This window comes from Conger conger, chromosome 3, assembly GCF_963514075.1.
Source record: "Conger conger chromosome 3, fConCon1.1, whole genome shotgun sequence".
In the NCBI taxonomy this organism is placed as follows: domain Eukaryota; kingdom Metazoa; phylum Chordata; class Actinopteri; order Anguilliformes; family Congridae; genus Conger; species Conger conger.
Window position 1 is genome coordinate 22,775,013 of NC_083762.1, and position 21,308 is coordinate 22,796,320.

Sequence of the window (21,308 nt, forward strand, 5' to 3'; positions counted from 1 at the left end):
CAGCAGCATTTGACAGGATTTTCAAGTTAAAAGAATATATGCCATCCTTTTTTCTTTTTCTCTTTTAAATGGCACACTATTCCCCAGTATTACCCTTGTGAATGATACCAATGAAATGTGTGTCCTGAAAAAATGAACCTCTTAGTATGTCTGGCTCTTAAATCCAGAGTAAAACTACCATTTATGGGCAACATTACCATTAATGTAAAAAATGAAACTAATCTGGACAAATTTTTAAGGCACTTTAATTGCAAAGAAAGCATCACCTGAAGCACTCCCATGTAGACTGCATTTGCATCCGAGACACTAATTGTACCTTGTCATAGGTTCACAAAAAAACATTAACAGGAAAAAGGAAATCCATACAAAAAGACAATATAATGGAACAACTCTTAAGGGACTGTATTGGAAAAGTGTAATCTGCCATTTCCTAGAGCTCTTGTGAATTTAGCTCTGCTGAGATACACATATTGTCAGACACATCCTATCAGCTTCTTCCAGTTGTTGTTTTTTTCTTGCAAATTGTATCTCACAAAAAAGTGATAGAAGCTTTGCCTTTGGCTGGATTTTGCATTTGGATATCATGTCACTTCATACGACAGGAAGAAATACAGGACAGAATTTTGGAAAGTGACAGCGTGGTTGGCATTAGAATAAATTCTATTCCTACTTCTGTCAGTCGGTTAAATGCACTGTGTCATACAAGAGCATTCACATGTATCAGTAATGAGTCGTTCCATGTTGAAACACTTTTGATTTGGGCTTGAGGCACAGTGGTTCCCCTGCACACTAATGGGGCTAATGTTTGCAGCATACGCACTATCTGACATGACACACTTAAGCTGTAAAAGATTTAATGACCTTTTGAGCTGTCCCATAATAAAGAAAATGAACATGCCCGTCAATATTTAACAATAAAAAAAGCCTCTCCATTTTTAATTTATAATATACTGCCTTTATCAATATAGTTATGAAAAATGTCAATGCCATATCTCTCATTTGTTTTAAAAGCCCTTGAAGGAGAGAGTTGTGTATATGTACGTGTACAGTACATGTCACTGGACAATGCCGTGCACAGACCTGAATTACCTGTGAGATGAGGTAGTCCAACTTAGCATCTCTGCGTTTGTGTGTACGTGTGCACCTGTGTTTATAGCGTCCTCAATTACTTTCCACAAGCAGATGAATACAAATGCAAATCAGAGATCAATGACAAGCTGGAACGCTTAGAAATGGAAAAATAACACCAGGTATGAAAAGGAAATAAGGAAAGGGACAGTATTAATAACATCTAACAAATGGGGAGTTATTGTACTTAAACTTAAGGCACTAAAATCTGAACTGTGCTGCTTGTTTCAATTTGGTTCCTGTCAAAGGGGATGAGGCCTCTTCCATATTAAGACCGATCGGACTCCAAATCCTCCCAGCCTGATTCTTTAACTCATCAGGAAACTGCAATGCAAGAAAGATGGGGTTGGTGTATGCTCTTGTTACTGTAGATAAACATTATTTTCAAAGATGCGTAATTTCTTAAAGAGTATATACGCTGTATACATCACTCAAGACCAAGCCCTTCTATTCAAGAGAATTTAAGGCCTATCCACACCAAGAAGTGTAACTATAATGATAACTATAATGATAACAATGTGAGCATCCACACTGATGAATGAGATGTTCTGTAAATAGTCTTTCGGCAAAGTCATCTGCCATTTTTTATTAAGTAAATTAAGTCAATTTGGACGGCTTTTGATGGGCTGTCTGCGTTTTATCATTCAGGCAGCTGGAAGAATTGCTTTAAAGTGACCCCCAACAATATCGTTCATCACTGTTGTTGTTGTTATAGTTGTGGTGTGTACTCCACAATCCACTTGAGTAAGAACAATTATAGTTATTGTTGTAGTCATTGTTCTTCTTTACTCTGCATACAAATGGGGAGCCCTTAAATAGCATTAGAGAGCAGAACTCTTACCTGTATGGATACCCATGGTATTTGGCTCTAAAGATGGACAGCAGCCAACTGAAGAAGAGGACCACCAGGCTTATTCCAGCCACACACATGACTGCAGAAGGACAGAATGGAGAAAGAGGGGGCAAAAGACAGCAAAGAAAGAGGGAGAAGAGAAGGGAAAGGAAAAGGAGCAAAAAGAACAAAGAAAAAAGACAGGAGAGGGGGATGGCAGAAAGAGAAGAGCAAGAGGGAGGAAGAGAGATTTGAGAAGCAGTTCACTCCAGCAGTCCTCTAGGACCACACCTTCAGTCATTACCAGTCACTTATCAGCCAGTCATCTGAGAGCAGGAAATGGCGTTAAACACAGAGGATTTACTGCCCATCACTGTAACACGAGTGACTTCCTGAAAGCACCATGCACTCTGCCTGTTCAACACTGAATCTTTACACACATTTTATACATAGAATCTTACACAAATTTTATACATTGTTAACAAGACTGACTAAAATCTCACAGACATGTCGTCATTAAACTGCAGGACCAATTTGTGTGTCTTTTGTGTGCCAGAGAAAGCTCTTACAAGCACCATCATTCGTTATGAGTTGTGTAAAGAGCTAGAATCAATGAAAGTTTCTAAAAGTGTCAGGTCCAAGGACAGATATTTGGGGAAGGACAGTGTCTCTCTCTCTCTCATACACGCACACACATACTTTTTCTCTTCCCGATGTCCATGTCAGATGTGGCTGCCTCATGCAGCAGCACCATCCCGAGGGTGACGGCCGCATCTTAGAGGGGTGTGTTAAGGGCTGTTGCGATGGTCGAGGGTGGCTCCTGCCCGAGAAATCAACTAAACCCCAAGCCCCACTTCTTGCACCAGAGGGTAACTAAACCTCTGCTCTCCTGGTATGCACTGCATGGTAAAAGGATACTGAACAGGAGAACTATGTGCGTTTCTGCCACAAACTGGGCCTGGCTGCTGCTGTGGATGTAACTCTGAAACAGGGGAGAGTGGAGGAGAGAGCACACCAGTGAGAAACTCTCTCACAGAGACAGAGACAGAGACAGAGACAGAGACAGAGACAGAGACAGAGACAGAGACAGAGACAGAGACACACACACACACACACACACAGCAACATTTTATCTAGTTTTACCAGCTGTGTGGCAGCCCCAACAACACGTGATGTGACAACGGTATTGCAAACCGAGATAAGGCCATGCAATCAGAAATAGCGGATTTTTCACCAGCTCAGCAGTTCCAGTTAAATAACTGGGCCAGCCGCACAGCAAGTAATGCTCCTCGCTGTGGCCTGTGAATGCTTATCCTTGTGCAAAACCAATGTAGACTATGGACAAACCAGTTCTGACACACAGCTAATGAAGGGGCACTGTTCTGTGTACCGCACATGCAGAAAAGCCTGAAGGGGGCGCTGCCTCACCACTTGTCCAGTACCGGGGTTCTTGTGGGCGTACGGAGGCCCACGGATGTGGTTCCACATCTGCCCTGAAGTCATGATCAGGACAATGCACTGCAGAGAGAGGAGTTGACAAGCATGCACATTACCATTATGAACAGGAAAGCTTTACTACCTTAAACCGGGCTCTAATTTCTTATTATTGAAGATAATCTGGGAAAGGCGTGTAGGGGTTTCAGTAGATTGGACAGCCAATCAGTTATGAGGGCTATACTGGGAAAAGCAGTTTGTAATGTGATACCAATCTCCTGTATACAAGAGATCTGGGAGTTTTATTGACCACTGCAAGTAAGCACAGTGGACACAATCTCCACCATCACACAGTGTCCCCATCACTGCACTAAGGGACAGGTCTTTTTAACTGGTCCATGGAAAGAGCATCAGACTAGTCCTGTAATCTGCGGTTTCTGCAGTTTTAGCACTGCCAGGGTTTTCCAGCATAGAGAATTCTGAGACAGCCACCGACTGAAATTTGTGCCACCTCCACAAAATTCGGACCAGCGGTGCACGAAACAAACATAAATACAAGCGTTGCACATGGTGGATTTTATTCTAACTGCAGTGGTGGCATTAGTATGATGTGGTGCTGCACTGTACTCAGCACAATGTACCAGGAAAGCCACTAACAAAGAGGGAAAGCTACAGCGGCCGTGTGCATGGAGTGCATGATCAGATTTTGTTCACTGTGTTCACACAGGTAAATCTAGTTTTCTTTTGCATCGATATTTCCTAAATTCCTCCCAATCATGATATGGCCAATAGAACAACAATAGAAGTTTTTTAAGAAAGATTTGGCAAGGAGGAATAGGCTAAAAGAAAGTAGAGTGAACATCTGATCATTACTGGCCATTAAGAAGTATAAGTCACATTACTAACAAGATGTGATAAATTTGATGCCATGGGAGAGACCATCCCTTACTGTTACTGACCCTGTGACTGACCCACCGACCCACCTCCAGCAGCGACCTGCTTTTCCAAGGTTTCCAATCCAAGTACTAACCAAACCTAAGCCATCTTAGTTCTAGCCATTAGACAGTTGTTGTTGTTGTTGTTTGTGTGCAGTAGAGCAGGTTCATATACTGTTACTATATGGATACAGAAGCATAGCTGCGATACAAGTCATCAAAGAGCATTAAGTGTACTGTACCAGTGCACCGAAGCCCCAGGCATTCTTGTTGTACAGGAACTCCAGGTTGTCTCTCCGTAGGTACACCAGCCCCCCTACCACAGCCAGGAGGAAGCCCAGCATCAGTGGCCCAGCATAGTTTGGCGGTCGGATTACCCGAATCTAGGTGGATCAAGAACATGGGGGTTCAGGACTGTAATGAGGACTCCTCTGTCCCACACCACACACATACCAGGACTCTCTGCCCCAGCATGAAAAGACATCTATGAGTATGGTAATAAACAGCACAAAACAAGGGCTTAAATCAAGCAGGGAATACACTAAGCCAACGGTCAACTGACAACAGCATCGGCCCAGCATCGGGATACAGACTGCCTGGTGTTTGCGTGTCATCAGCTATGGCTGGCTCTTGCAGAAGGTGTCAGGACCCCGTTGGTACTGGAGTAAAATTTGTGGATGATCTGGAGCCTTGTAATTTTGTGTTTGTAGAACAATCAAATGCTTAATTTGCTTATATGAAGTCTTTGTTGTTGCAGTCTATGATTAATTCCACTAGCATAGCACTCATCAGTATATCGGACATGCCATTCAGCAGGACTTCCGGTTTACCTCCCTATTAGACTTCCGGGTTGCATTAGCAAACATTTACTACCAAAATAAAGGTAAATTCAGCTGATGCCTCCCAGGAATTTAGAATTCTGAGCGTATCCACTTGCTGTAATTTACAAACTGCTCTTATCTTTTGTTCAACGATTTACTTGACCCAGCAATAAGCACTCATTACTGGTGCAATTCCTGTCTAGAATGTAAGAAACTGTTAATTTCCCTTGGACTGAGAATAATTCTGCAGTCAATACTACTCGGTAATATTACACAATTACATAAACAACAAGTTCAGCTTTACATACAGATACAATAAAAGCAACTTGTGTATGAGCTGCAGCAGAATAAGGCTGCCCTATCATTGACTCTGATGGAAGGATTCTCTCAACATAGCAGATTAAAGATCAGATTAAAGATGAGCTAGTTGGTCTCATCTGAGTGGGGCCTGACGATTGAGAGAAGAAGCCATATTACGTGGACGTCGGTCCTGTCTGCAATCCACCGGGCGATCTGTTCCGCCGCAAAGCCTCGGACCTGGAGCTCGTACGTGTCGGCCGGCTTGGATTTCCCCTTCGGCGGGAAGTGGATGAACGACGGGGCCGAGTTCATGTTCAGCTGCAGGCACAAGCGAAAGGACATTTCTTTAAAAACTAACTAATATAAAAAGCAGACAGTGTAAGGTTAATTTTACTTTGCAGAGCTAGTAAATGCTAGTACAGCCCAGTGTGCATTTCTGTAGGTGCTATGCACACCCATGTTTGCATTTACAGAATAAAACATTTAGGTTCCAATGAATCTGAAGATGATATAAGCAGAGCTATGGAAAGCCAAAGGATATCTACCATCTGAAAGACGTCAGAGCCTTCGTCAAAATCCACAGTGGCAAAGAAGATCCTGTTGGTGAACGCACTAGAGTAGCGCCAGGAATTAGCCAGGATTTGATATTCTTCATCAGCTTGCCTGCACACAAAGAACCACAGCAGTAGGTTAGAGAAGGACACACTTTAAATACCTGTGTGTGTGTGTGTGTGTATATGTGTGTGTGTATGTATGTATGTATGTATGTACAGACATTTTGGTCTTTTCAGACTACTAGAAGTCAAGCTATTCAGGGAATGACAAGAACACCAATAAAGACATGAATGAAGCCATGTTGAATAAGTCATGCTAATGACTCACTCACTGAACACAGCCTTCATTAAAGCAGAGCTCTTGCTTCATTACCTGCACACTCCACACTGTCTGTGAGGCTGCAGTGCAGTGAACATCACCACCATGGAGTAGTTACGCGGGGGAGCCCTCACGAAGCGGCGGAACTTTTCACCGTTCATCCGGATCACTGCCCGCCTGCTGGCCCAGTCCATCATCTGTGCCACTTTATCGGAGAGCACGGCCTGGAGATGGATCAAACCACGCTTTCCGGTTAAATGACAGTCATCTAACCTTTTATGGATTGGCCGAGGATTACTACAAAAAAAAAACCTCCGTGTTGACAACTCATCCCCTGATAATTCACAAATTTACCCTCACCATTTTGCAAGTATAATTTACACCATCTTGCCAATCTTCTGCATGCCAGTGGCTATTTTACCCCCTATAGACCACGTATTGCAACAGAAGACGGCTAGTTCGATTTCACGGTTCAGGACAGAACTAGGAGTGAAGACATTCCTATTTGGTAATGATCTCAGCTTTCCAGTAGGCATAGAATATGCTAACCAAGGCCAATGATCCTGTGCGTGTGTGGGACCACCAATCTGCATTATGTATTACGCATTACGTTTATGAAGATTTTTGCGCAAACTTTGGAAAAAAAGTGACCTTACTTCACTAAGGTGATACGCCACTAACCACTTTTGACAAAGCTGTAAAATTACTAAAATATGATATTCTACAATTAGGTAATATTACTTTAAGCAATGTGACAGTGATAGCCTAACTAAATGCCTCTCGGCGCTTAGTAATACAATAAGACGCTTATAAATGAACTACATGCAATTCCTGAACCTGAATGTTGTTACTATGTCGTGACAACCAATAAGTAAGTCTTACAAGCCACGACGTTAGATAAATAACATGGCTTAATTCCTTTCTTGGATTTCAGTCTAGCTTAACCTTGATAGCTAGCATTATCGAGTCAGCTAACTGTGCAAACCTGCTTAGCTATAATTAACCGATTAACATAACTGCGTTAAGGACAAATCAGGAAATATGAAGCTAGGACAACACGCATCAATTGATTCATTTTAAAGGACATTGTATGATAAATCATACACGGCTTTGATAGGTGCTTGTAAATTTATTTCGAAGTAAAACTCATTCAAACACGCTCAAACAGGCAGAAGTGTCACTTCCTGATGAACACACTCGCAAGCTAACTAACAAGCTACCAATTCACGTCAACGTGCAATCCTCAGTTAACTTCAGTAACCTTCCATTAAACATGCAGCGACTTCATACCTCCTTCTTCTTCTGTCCATTTGAAGGAATTCCATAAAGTACTAGAACAAATAAAAACCCATACAAAACTTTCAGAAACATTTTTGCAGTTGCACTACCCCGGACAGCTCGGAGTACGTCGTCCTGATGACGCGAAGGAGCGTCGCGCGACCACGTGAACAGATTCCTTTCCGTGCAGTTTTTCTATTGGCCCATTTTCATTTTTACATACCATAGAGCTTATTACAGACAGATTACTGTTATAAGAGTGAGTCTACTGCGTCTACTGCTTGTAAACAGTTCTGTGGTACAAGCCACATAACTGAATAAGAAGGTTCAAGCCACAAAACCACAGAATACAGTTCTAAGCATAAAATGAGTTTGGCTGGATACATCAACACTGGTTCACTTGTAGATTAGACCACTCAACCGTTTTTTTAACTTCAAAACGATATTTTAATGGTTGCTTGCAGCTATATTTTATTTTTCGCTTTAAAATATTTACTATAGCTGCTTATTTGCCACCTCTATTTTACATGCTCTTGTTGGACTATTTGGAGCATCAGTATATATTCTATATTACATTACATTACATGGCATTTAGCAGACGCTCTTATCCAGAATGATGTACAATGAAGTGCAACTCAAACACAAGTATGAGTGCTAAGAGGACCTGTAATTCCACCACCGTGGGACCAGGACAGACAGCAGTCGTGAGTGTGAAGTGCAGGTGGGGCGAGGGGGAGGTGCCAGACGGCACAAAGTGGCAGAACGGAGGGGTTTTGTTGGTGTATAAGTCTTGACAAGGGATTGAATATATACAGGGGCTGATCCCTTAACTGCCTGGTATGCGAGCACCAAAGTTTTAAATTTGATGCGAGCCATAACAGTCAGCCAGTGGAGGTTGCTGAGCAGGGGGGTGATATGTGAATGTCTGGGAACATTGGATACCAGACGGGCTGCAGCATTCTGGATCAGTTGTAGGGGTCTGATGGCAGATGCTGGAAGGCCAGCCAGCAGAGAATTGCAATAGTCCAGGCGGGATTCTCTGGATGTTGTACAGGAAGAACCTGCACGCCCGGGTCACCGTAGCAATGTTCTCGGAGAAGGACAGCCTGTTGTCCATCACCACTCCAAGGTTTCTTGCACGAGGGGATGAGGTCACTGTATGACACAACTAGGGGATGAGGTCACTATATGACACAACATGTGACAAGGGACATACACATACACATTGTGCTGTTATTTGTTTATATGACTGGTAATACAATTAATTAATCATTGTGATGAGTGCTGCAAAAAATAAATAGAATTAGAGGCTCCACCAACACCTGGGTGTTAGAGGAATTAAATACAAGTTTTCTTCCAGGCCCTACTTACAGTATGGTCACAAGACAATCATGACTGCACTAAAAAGGACATACTGTTATGTAACTGTATCACAAATGTTTAAATAAGGACACAAATCTTACATCTCCATAACCAGCTACATTGACCAAATTTAGCTTGTTATGGAGTGAATTGATTGGATTGTCAATTTGCTACGTTGTAACAACGGTCTAATACTGGATCTAATTGATGGCTCTGTGTGGTAACTAAATATCTGGAAATAAATGGACATGTTGCAAATTTAAATGAATAGATTTTTCTCGCAAATAATGATCAAATTCTGCTTGTTTGGAGATACAATGAATATACCGTAATATTAAACATTACCTATGTTATATTCTGTATGTCCTCAATGTAATAGCCTGTGCGAACACCTACTGTTGGTACACCTACTCACCTTTTCACTCCTGCCTTCCTTATAGTTGACCAACCTCTTTTCTTACCTCAGCACATTGTTACACACTCCATAAATCAAGTGTCATACATTTCAGTGTGTATGGCTAAAAATGTACAAATGGTCTTTGGAAAGCAAATTTGGGAGCAAAATTAGGAATACAAGAACTAAATCTCAGCTCAAATCAGGTTTAATAGACACTTCCCTCATGTCTCATGCCCAATTCCTTCTTCTCCCAGATAACACTAATAGCACTATACATGCATCTGGCAGTTCAATGCATTGCAGCTCTATCAATTAATCTATCTATTAAAACAAATTATGTGTGATTATTTATTGAAATATACTGCCGGTTACCTCTAAAACACAGGGAAAGAAAAAATTCTACACTGTCTCAAGAACCTTTTACTCAGGGTTTTTTTTTTTTTTTTTGAAATGGGATTTCCAAAGAAAACAATGATCTACTGTAAATGATAATTTACAAGTAAAAGAGGTAACTTAAATCAGTGCCACTTTCACAAAGAATTATATGAGTACAATCGCATCAATAAAAGTCCCATAATATATAATACATGTATTTTATGGTGTGATCATGAGAAGGAAACCTCTCTCTCTCACACACTTTCTTAAACACACACACACACACACACACACACACACACACACATAGGAAGGCCTCATTACCGGAGAGAGCTGGAATGCATCTGGCTCAGTATATGATGCCGGCAAAAAGCAACCGCCTCAGTAACCTTTTCAGGGAAAACAGTTTGTGTTTCCAGCGGGGTAATACATAGTAAATATGCCCCCCATTGTATAAACTGAAAAGGACTGTATAATTATTGTTCCCTCATATCGGACGCAATTGTTTGAACTAAAAAAGAGATTATAACAAATATCAGTTCAATTTGGCCAGAATGACTCATGATGCCAAATTCTACAAGTCAGTTTGAAGATTTTATGAAAGAGAGACAAATGCACACATGGATGCAGAATGCAATGTCGCTGTATCCTATTTCATTTACAAACACAGCAGCAGTCTTTATACTTGATTCAGCCTGTGTGGCGGAGGGTCCCTAATGTGGCATAGCAGGAATGACCTTGATCTTGAGTAATTCAGCACCAGCATGTTTTGTTGGTTATGCTGTATAAAATCCACCAGAAATATAATTAGTAATCAGTTTTCTTACAGCACATTGCTTTAGGCAAAATAAAATGTCAAAATACATAGCATGTCTGGAGGAATTTTAATGAAACCATCGGACTCACTAGCATGTGTTCCAACTCAAGATGAAAGAAGGCTGTAGCACAGACATGCTGCAGAAGTCACCGACCTCAGGCAGATGTGAACAACCTCCTGTAATTGACTGCGCCAGCAACGCCCCCCTCCAATCCGTTCTCACACAAAGGCTCGCCAACAGGGAGTGAAAAAAATAACTGTTCTCGCAAAAATGTTAAATGAATGAAACAAAAATAGGTCCCGGCCAACCGGGTGGAACTTTCTTTGTACAGTATTTCGTACGCCAGTCAAATCTGATTGCGCACATTTCATTATGCATCTCTCAACCAATGTTCTGTCGCATCACTCTGTAACCACTCAGAAAGCGAGAATTTTCCTTAGCGTTAACCAATGGGATGGTTTCTAAGATTTGAGCAGGATGCGCCATTTTAGTGCGTCTGAAGCCATCCGGCAAGATGGCGGGTTTGCTTTGTCTTCAGTGATCGGGTTAATTCAATATTCTGTATTTTTCTCCAAAAGATACATTGGTGATAATTCTATGCACTTTCTCTCTGATAAAAGGTATCGTAAGCTTCAAGTGTCCTGGACCAGCTAGAAATGACGGCAGAGATTTGCAGGTGAGTGTGATACAAGAGAAAGGTTGATAGGCTTTCCCTCGCTATATTCTGAGTGTGTTACTTGCATCGGTAGCTAACGTTAGCTAGCTACCGGTGCTACAGAGCCGGCATCTTGCTTCGAGCATAAATTGCAGTGTACCCAGTTCTTTGTAGCATTAGTTGCCTGCTAGTTGAATAGCAAGGATCGCAACCTCCCAAATAATTGATGTCGGTGCTGTATTCTGGATGAGAGTTTTGCGGAAATTCAGTTAAGTTTCTCATTGCTATAAAGCAAGACAGTTGTCTTATTTTATTTAGTGGGAGGGTGCAGATGTGCATGCACGCATGCATGCCGGTGCATGGTTGGTTGCATGAGTTCAATGCGACCGATGGATCAAAACGGGTGTTCTACTGATGCCAGTTCAGCTCATTCGCTATGTAACAACGGTTCATGGAATGCTGACCATATTACAATCGGACAACATGTGATTTGGCCAGTCAGTTTACTAAAAAGCTAATATCACAGGATGCAAAACTGTCAGTTCACCTCGCAAATTGACCAGACAAAATCATGGTTAGCAAGCTATCTGTTTATGGATGGCCTCTGTACAGACAAAGAGGTTGCTAGCTATAAAGGAATTTCGGAGAAATATAGGAGCCAAGCAGTCAACTTTGTGACAGTCATTAGCTAGTTTCATAGCTAGCTAGCTAATGGAGTGGAGACCGAGCATTTGATTAGCTGCATGTGATGACGCAAATATAAACAAAAAACACGTCGAGGCGCTGTCGCTAGCTAGCTACCTTGGCTAGCTCGCTCTGACGAAAATAAAATTGCCGGCTCGGACAGGATAATGTCTGGTAGCAGGGAGCTAGCTAGTAAATGGGTTTTGCAAAAAATATGTATATGTATGACGTCATGGAAAATAAACAATTGTATAATTTGCAAATAAGTGGCTACATTGCATTATTGTAGTTGAATGGTCATGTAGTGTAGCCAATTCATATTTATAACTTAACATTAACATGCTAAGTTGCGCAAGTGTCAAGCCAATAATTAGTAAGCCTTCTTCCCGGTTTTTTCTTCGACCGGAAAGCTAGCGTTAATCTAACGTTCCAATCCCACTGGAACATGTAATATTTATTGCTCTGTCTACAACAGTGCAACTGTTTAGCGAAAACGAGGTGATGCGCTTCCCCCCCCCCCAACAATGGGTAAACATCTAAAGACTGGTATTTGGTGACATTCACCGAGCTACGTCAGGGGTCATATGTAGCCCATTAACTAACGTTAGCTATAGGACTGATTAACATCTTTTGTGCGCTGGTGATCTTTGCTAAGGCTTATACAAGGCACATAAACGCTTTCAATCAGAATGTGCTATCGCTGGCACGAAATAGGCCTACCAATTTTAGAAAAAAATAATTAACCTTTGACGATTACTTTTTTGGGAATGTTTTCAGCTTAGTTTCAGTTATCAGTGGTGGGTGTTGCATCAGAATTAAATTGTTCAGTTAAGAGCGTTTTAATCTTGTATCAGAATGGGCACCGCACCAAAAATAAACTTGCTTGGGCATTAACACTTGTTTGTAAACACGTGGATACATTGACAATTCACAGTATGTACAGGCATCCCCGTATTATGTGAAAGTCTTCAACCAAAAAGTTAACTTGAATAAACGGTAGTGTGGATTTTATGGTGATTCTTGATAAATCTAATATTCCATACAATTTATAATTTAGTCCAGTAATTGGAAGGAAAAAAAATATGGATCGGTTTACATAAGTACATTTTGCATGGCCAGCAAGCAAACACCACAAGAGCTAGACCCATGTAATGAGACACAATGTTGTATGACACCTTCTAGATGCATGCCTCAAGACCAGTGGCATAATGTCTATTTTGTTTTCTTTTTGGTCAAATGTAGATCACCTGGTGTTGTTCTCATACAGTCATTTTGTGCTGAAACCGTTCAATGTGTAATTGTAAATTAGCACTTTATAACATGCAGAGTCGCTTCAACTTGTATCGACTGGTGGAGTATACAAGTTTCCTGTGACTAAAGGTTTCGTTTCTGTTCTCTCTGCTTCCCCTTGACCACCCCTGCTAGTACCAGCAAGTTGAATACATTGGTGACAAAACTACATGAGTACTTGGGCCATTCATCAGAAGAGGAAAATTGCGAGGTCCAGGTTCCAGAAATCTCCCATGGTGAGTGGTGCTGCATCGCACAGATCCAAGTTTTATGTTGCTGCATAAGCTGCTTTGGGGTTGCTTAAGTGCATGTTCTTGCTTTAGACGACAAATCCTTGAATGTCCCATACTAGCCATTGTATCGCCAGTTGATCAGAAACTTGTTTGCTCAGAAATATCCTTCTCTGCACAAGACATTTGTCTGGGCCAATCAAAAAGCACTGAAACTGAAACAGAAAAAGTAAAAAAAACAAAAACCCACAGTAAGTGAATGGTCTCTTAACACGTCCATGTGATTACAATTTATATCTGGTTATTTCTCCTCTTTGTAGCCTTTTTTTTCTTCCTTTAACAACATGCACTTTCATTAACTGTATGAGAGAACATGCCCAATAAGTTTGGAAAGCTGAACATGAGAGTAAAGTGAACAATTTCTGGGATGCATCTCCATACCAGAAGCCATTGTCATTGGATTGGAAAAAGATTCATAATTGAAACACTGGTAAATTGGGGGGGGGTGTAAGTTTTTACGTAAAAAGTAGTAAATTGCTTACAGTAATATGTTACTTTAAAAAAATTAAATACAAAAATGTAAAATTAAATCTTTTTGAAAATGAGTATTTGGAAATCTCAAATGTTTTCTTTTATACTAACACAGTACTATATATATATATATATATATAGGATTGTGTGTATACATTGAATTTGGTACTAAGCAAGGACTGTATACAGTCCTTGCTTAGTACCAAATTCAATGTATACATGAATTTGATACGAAGCAAGTGCTTTCTTTAAGGAATTAGGAGATCAGTGTAAAATGTAGAAAATTTCACTGCAGGTCTCACCAGTCACTGTAAGAAATTGCGGGATTTTATTTTTTTAATTATTGTGGTGCTGTTCGTCTGTTGTTTTTCTGTTTTATTTTCTTAAATTTAACAAAAGGGAAGGTTACATGAAAGATGAATGGCCTCAGAATGGAGATTCATTTCAGAATCCCATCAGCTTCACTTTCCTCTTCCCCAGGCTATACAGCACCTGACATTAGGGGTGGCAGTGTGGTGTACAGTAGGGGTGTTATTTCACAAGTTGTCCATATTTTCCTTTTCTATCCCAGGCAGTAAGGAAAAAATTGTATGCAGGATGATGAAAGCAGCACATTCTGTTAGGCCTTCTGGTGCATTCCGACAGATATCTATGACTTTCTGACCCAGCCATTCAGGAGACATTGGCCCTCAAAAGTTGACTTTTATTGGACTATCTCCCCTACCTAATGATATATGCTAAAAAGTCTTAATTAGATTCATAATTATAATGTTTGTCATGCCATTTCCACTGGACTTATTGGCTCCCCATCAAGCATCTGTCTCATCCCTGAGGCCTGCAGTAGGAGGGCATGAAGAATTTTGTGATTGAAAGAGGCCCTTGTTTGTTTGACCTTCTGCGCTAAATGTTGACATTGCTTTGGTTAGGCCTGTTCAGGGCCTTTTCCGCTAAATGGTTGATGCTAGTTGGTGAAGGCCATATTTGAACTCGGTCACAAAGAGAATTCTACTTCTGTAGGTTTAACTATTCCTAATCAAAGCCAAGACATACTGTGAACATTTGAACGTGTGGGAATTTGCATGTCATCCAAGCTTCATGCATTTCATCTGCATTTTCGGTTTTTAAGTTTGTTTATACTGTGTAAAATAGATGTTTGGGCTGACACTGATAGCTTTGTCAGTTCTTTAATCATTAAAAGTTGTTGCAAATATATTTCTTCCCCTTAGACTTACAGTATGTTCACACAGTGCATATGCAGCCCATTGATGTTGCGCTTTTCTTTTAACTGGTTTCCATGCATGGTTTTGTTTCTGTGGCCAGGTGACCACACTTTAGTGAGCATGCTATTAATTTCACCTGTCAGTCTATAATGTAGTCGCTTTAAAAAGTGTAGGCCTAACCTCCTCGTTTGCCATAAGGAATCATTAGTTTGTCTTACTGATAATGGCATGTGAATCTGTGAAATGTATTCTTCATGGCATTCATCGGGACTTATGAAAGGATGAGATGGTCAAGCATCCTTCTGTAGACATTGAGAGTGTTGAATTATGAACAATGAAAAGCTAATTTCAATTCAAGAATTGCAGTTGTGTTTGAAACTGAAACCCTGCACAGGGATGAGTTTGAGAGCCCCCTTCTGTCCCCAGTCTGTTTTTAACTTGAAGGTTCATGAATCCTCACTCCCATCTGTTGTCCCGCTAATGCATGGTTTGCTGTGCTTGGATTCTGGATTCAGTAGTAACTCCTCCAAACTGAGGCCAGGCTAAAGCAGTACTAAGAATCACAAGCAAAAAGGCTGGCAGCGGTGCCTCTTCCTGTTTTCACTGCCTTTCCTTTCACAGAGCTGATCCTGGTTGCTCCCGCCCACCTCCAGACCCAGCGAATCAGAGAACACTAAGAGGTATCAAATTTCTTTAACAAGATGACTGAAAATCTACTGGTACCAAAGCTGATAGACAATTGCCAATTAGTTATTCTTGGAAAAAAAATATGCATTCAGTTACAACAACAAAATCAAGTGAGGGAAAAAAGCATTCCCAAATAAGGCTGTTGTGTTAAGATGGTGCTTGCAGTGTTATATATGTAACTTTGATCTGTGTTGAGATTAGTCTGTTGGAATGCTAAAGCAGCCCAGCCATTCACTTGATTATGGCCATCACTAACCAAATGTAGGTATATGTTCTGCTCCCATTACTTGGGCATCAACAAATATATTTCCTAAACTGGTGAAATGTGTACATTTCCAATTTGGGCAAATCTGGCTGGTGATTTAAAGCAGTTTTTAAAATGGGGAAATTGCTGAGTTAGCTGGTGGTGCAGGTGGGAGTTTTTCATTGTTGGCATTGGTGGCTAGACAGTAATTTTAGCCACTGTAGGAAGCAGTGAAGTGAACTATCAAGTGAATGGCTCTTTTAAGATTGCAGACTATATGGCTAGTCAGCTAATGTATCACAGTTAACATATTGTAATGTTTAATTTACTCTGGAGCACATATTTTTTCAAAAGCTATTAAAAAAATGTCTTTCAGATATTAGCGGTAGGTTTTCCGCCATCTTTTCAAATGAATTTGATACCCTTGTATCGACCCTTGCCAAAATAAGCTGTGACTTGTGGCCGTCAGGGCAACATTACATGGGATATTAAAGGGAGTTCTAAATTACATGACTCTTGTTCAGCTTTTTAAAAGGATAATAAGCCTGAAGCCATGGTCGTTAAGACTCTCCGCAACCAGAACTTCAGAGGTTGGCCTGGTTCTGGGTCCAGCAGTGGGGAAACCCCTGTAAGGAAGCATGGTGACACAGATGTCATGTGACTGGTCAGGTGGTATACCTAGAAATGTGCCCCTTTCTGATTGCTGGGATGGTAACTGCAGTGATTCACTGTTAAAGGGCTTGGGGTCATGTGACACTGCAGACGGAAGATGCTCTAGGGTGCAGTATAGTCTGTGTTCCTTTCCAAATTGATCCTTCTGTCTGTATACAGGTTATATTTGGCAAATGTATGAACATTGATATTTTCAGTTAAAAAAATACTTGGTCATCTTCTTTCTTTTACAGGTCAATTCCACAAAATTTCCAGCAAATCAAGCACTACAGACCAAATAATGGAAGAGGTACGTTTACAATTACTTTTTTGTTTGTTTGGTTCGTAAATTTTGTTGAGAGTAGGATGCCCTGAGAGGATGCCTTTTCCAACTTGGTGTGCCTATTCGTTAGGAAATACTCACAAAATGCTTCACTTCTTTGGGTCTAAACGATAAAGGGTGGGGCACAACATACAGAAATGAAGTACTACCTCTGAAGGCAGCACAGGATGAGACCGATTAAAGTTTTACCGGTTTGAGTTTCCTCCCAAGTGTATTGGCTATTAATGGGGTTGTTTGATATCTGAGGGTGTGGTTCTGTACTGTGGGGGGGACTTAAGGCTTCTGGGCTTAGTCACTAAAAGTGCTTGCCACAGATACCCTGACAAGATTAGGGTAGGTTCAAATTCCCCTGGGGTCCTTCAGTTGTTCCAGCATTAGTTTGAAGCAGTTTGGTGCTGGCTGGTCACAGGTGACCAGTTGTCTGACTCATTACATTTTGGGCATGGCTTTGACAAATGCATTGCTTCATCAGTGCCGGTGGCATAACAGTGTCTGAAGAAGCATTGTCAGTTAAAAATGGCAGAATAAATATGTGTTCACATGTTTATTCTGCAGTGAAAAAAAATCACTTTCTACTTCTTGGTACAAGAGCTTAATTCGTGAGAATCCTTAATTTGCACACACTTGTAATGTGCTGACCACTGAATGACTGTACTGTGTTGTTGATGACCACTGAGTCATTGAGTTGGTGGTATGGCTTTTATGTGTTTTTCCATTGCTGGAGGCCTTTTGCAGTGGAAATGGTCTGACCAAACAGACGCCACAGGAATGTATGGTGTTTAATGGTGCTGAAGAAATACAGGAGATCACTGGTGTGTTAACTCTCCACCTGCAATACGTGACAATGTGGGTCTTCGACAAAGTCCTCACGTGACACAAGGTCTATTGGAGCAGTGAATATCTGCACCCCTCCAAACATGTTACCACCATAGATATCTCCTTGGGAAGTCATTGGTGAATCATTACCTGTATTTTAGGAATTAAGCCAATGTGGGGCTAAATTAGATATTTATTGAACATCTAATGCCATGTAAGAACTCACTCTGGATAAGTGATGGTAGTCGGTAATAACAGCAACATTCAGTCTACATGGCCAGTACATAGTTCGGGAAAATATATTTAAGGAAGTATTCTAGCCTTTATTTAGCTGATTAATAATTCTGTGCATTTCTATAGCACTTTTCTCATACTGCCAGCACCTGAAAGTGCTTTGCAGTGATGAGGAAGAAACTCCTCTCAACCACCAGCAATGGTGGTGATACAGTACATTAATTTCCTAGGTATATGTTAGGTGGTTTCCTCTCTGACTGACTTGTTTTGGGCATTTAACCTCTGCCTTTCTACAGACTGCAGTGATTCATTTGTTCCTTAGAATTTTAAGTCTAAGCTCAGGCCAATAACCCCTCCCCCCCAACCACCCCACCCAGCCCATTTGAATAGCAATTACTGTGTCTCTCATTTTCCAGCACTACTGTTCTTTTTTGTGTGACCTGCCAAAATCCAGTGTTTTTTTACAGAATGGTATGCAGGTTCCTGAAGGATTAATTTTCTTCGGATTCGGTCGACCCTTTTTCATAGAATATATATTCGTATAGGATTATGAAAATCCATTCAGTCCACTCATCTCTGTTGTTTTGTGTCACTGCAGCCAGGAAGCTCAACGGACACGGTGAAACCCTCTTCCTCCCGTTCAAAAAGGTGCACTTTTTTTGGTTGTCCACTTTCAAAGTTCTCTTTTAGTGGTAACGTAATTGATGAAGCCTTTAAACTGATGATGTCATATGTTGACATCTTTCATGCAAGGCTGGAGCCTGTGATGAGCAATAACAGACCAATTTGTTATTAACTTTTCAGGAAACCTTCTGTTGTGACAAAGCACACCGGATTGGATGAATCCGACATTTCGGACGAGAGTGGGAATGAAGGTGCCACCTCTGAAAACCCTTCTGAGGCAAATCTGGATGTCAACAGCCTGCCAAAAGGTAACATGCGCCTGTGTGATCTGTATTAATTACTATAACTTTTGTTTTGAAAGGGAAACCCTAAACCCTCATTTGTAAGCTGCTGCTTTCCAGGCTTCACAGAGGGAAGGACCTTGGGTGTATTTTGTTGATATCTAATTTGTTACGTTCTGTGATCCCGTTGTGATTTTGTTTTATGGTGGGTATGGTGATTTATAGCAGATTATTAAAGGCCTTCTGGTCGACAAATAATGCGGAGTATGGTATATTTTTATCATATTTTTTTTGGCCTGATCAATTTACAATTTAGAAAATTTTTAGGGTGAAGTTCCCCTTTAAGAGCTTTCTGTGGTTTTGATTGTTACTGGGTAGATTAGGTAGTGGGACATAGCATTTGATTGGCTCAGTGTTGCACCCCCTTGCCCTCCCATAGGCACAGTGGTGGTGAAGCCGGAGCCTGTGGGAAATGAAGCTAAAGATGACTTCAGAGGACCCGAATTTCGCAGCAGAGGATCAACTAAATTCAAAACTGATTCGCAGCGAAAACGATGTGGTGAGTCGATGCTGCATCGAACCCCCCCACACACACACACACACACGCGCGCACACACACATAGTTTTTAAGTCAACTGTCCCTTGCTCAGTGTATACATGCCTGCTTTTCATGTGAGCAGTACTTTCATATGTCTAGCTTTTTAATTAGACGTATACATAGACTGAAGTAGATGGAATTGAATGGATGTGCAAGTACTTTGTTCCCCACTAGATGGCAGTAGGTGATTTTGGAGTGTTTAGCCATGGAGTTTGAATCGTGATGCCACTGACGAGGACCGTACAGAGCACTGCCTAAAATTAAGGCAGTCTTGTGTCATTTTGTGTCTTGTCTGTATTGTTCTATATTGACCCACAAAAAAGACATGGGACCAAGCTGTAGTCAGGAAGACCGAGAAATGTATGAAATGTATATGTATAGACATGGGAGTCGTTTCTGCCAATGGGGCATTTGTTTGTGTGTGCACATTTTTCTTCATTCCAACTTTGTTTTTATGGAAACCATTGTTGAATGAATGGGCCTATCTTGAATTGAATATGAAAGGGAAAACCTGCTGAAATCTGTGTTTGCCCCAGGTGAGCATTTGCAGAGTATTGTCAGTTGCACTGCCTGTGGACAGCAGGTCAATCACTTCCAGAGGGACTCGTTCTATCAGCACCCTGTTCTGAAAGTGCTCATCTGCAAGGTAAGGCTTTTCACCACACAGCCTTCTGCTTATGGAATCTGACTTTTGGAACATTGGAACAATGTTTTTTAGTCTTTACACATGATGAAAATGATGCCAGTCAATCATATTTTGCCATTTGTAATAACACATCTGCCAATATCTTTTGTAGAGGATGATGCTTTGGGCTTTATTAGTGGCCGACCACTTTGTGATTCAGTGTTGGGTTTTATCTGACACGTGTTTGATGTCACTTTGTACTTATTTTTTCCAGTCATGTTTCAAGTTCTACGCAAGTGATGACATCAGCAGGGATTCAGATGGGATGGATGAACAGTGCAGGTAGGTTACGGCACTCGTCAGAAACACACCAATGACATGCTTTTGGCAAGGTGAAAGCATATGTTTATGGAAGTCAAAATGGATAGGTCATGTGCCGTTGCAAAAAGGCGTATTATCGGGTATCTATTCCTTTGACCTGGTATTAACAGAAAAAGCATTCTCTTAACTATTTCTGGAACCTGCATTCCAGTTCAATATTTATATTACAAGCGGAGGTCCTATCTCTGGGAATCTGATATACTGTGAAAACTGAAGCATCATGTGTAGAACCACTGCAAGTTTATTTTTGTATGTGCACATTTTTTATGATTACGAGGGCCTAAATATATCGCATTATTATTTGTATCACAGGCCTTGAACATCGTGCAATAAGTTCTAGAAATACACTTACTTGCAGATCATACTATGAAGATATAATTAAGTTCAAATATTGAGAAGGCTGTGACACAATTGGTGTCAGTTTCATGTTCCTCAAGCCATTGAGTGAAAACTTGTGCTCTGTGGACCGGGGCAACTTGACCTTGAAATGCTGCAGGACACGTAGTACTGTCCAGTGAAATTTTTTTAATCAATTTTCTTAAAAAATACACATTTCTAGCACACAAACTGCAATGCTGAGTTAAATTAAATTCAACATTGCCTTCTTTTTTCTTTTCTGCTGAAAAGAAAATGTATATAATTACATGGTATTAACAGATGC

General features: G+C 40.9%; 2 protein-coding genes across 4 annotated transcripts in view; one reads left to right on the forward strand and one right to left on the reverse strand.

Moving 5' to 3' along the window:
- Positions 1-229: 229 nt before the first annotated feature.
- LOC133124114 (magnesium transporter protein 1-like) lies at positions 230-7,767 on the reverse strand. Its single transcript, XM_061235016.1, has 10 exons — positions 7,614-7,767; positions 6,378-6,547; positions 5,996-6,113; positions 5,628-5,768; positions 4,572-4,712; positions 3,389-3,478; positions 2,879-2,942; positions 2,660-2,734; positions 1,970-2,060; positions 230-1,452 (listed from the first exon to the last, which is right to left on the reverse strand). Exons 1-10 carry the CDS (start codon positions 7,692-7,694, stop codon positions 1,437-1,439), a joined length of 987 nt encoding a protein of 328 aa, XP_061091000.1. The 5' UTR covers positions 7,695-7,767; the 3' UTR covers positions 230-1,436.
- A 3,291-nt stretch (positions 7,768-11,058) lies between these two features.
- The window catches only part of atrx (ATRX chromatin remodeler), a 43,716-nt gene continuing 33,466 nt past the window's right edge, over positions 11,059-21,308 (forward strand). For 2 of the 3 annotated variants that reach the window (XM_061234614.1, XM_061234615.1), the window contains exons 1-8: positions 11,059-11,229; positions 13,318-13,418; positions 17,000-17,055; positions 18,737-18,786; positions 18,943-19,070; positions 19,483-19,602; positions 20,178-20,287; positions 20,541-20,608. In XM_061234614.1, coding sequence (XP_061090598.1) covers positions 11,210-11,229; positions 13,318-13,418; positions 17,000-17,055; positions 18,737-18,786; positions 18,943-19,070; positions 19,483-19,602; positions 20,178-20,287; positions 20,541-20,608 — 653 coding nt within the window. In that variant the 5' untranslated portion in view covers positions 11,059-11,209. Of the gene's footprint in view, positions 11,230-13,317; positions 13,419-15,784; positions 15,844-16,999; positions 17,056-18,736; positions 18,787-18,942; positions 19,071-19,482; positions 19,603-20,177; positions 20,288-20,540; positions 20,609-21,308 lie in introns of all 3 variants that reach the window. The other variant, XM_061234616.1, reaches the window with a different exon arrangement.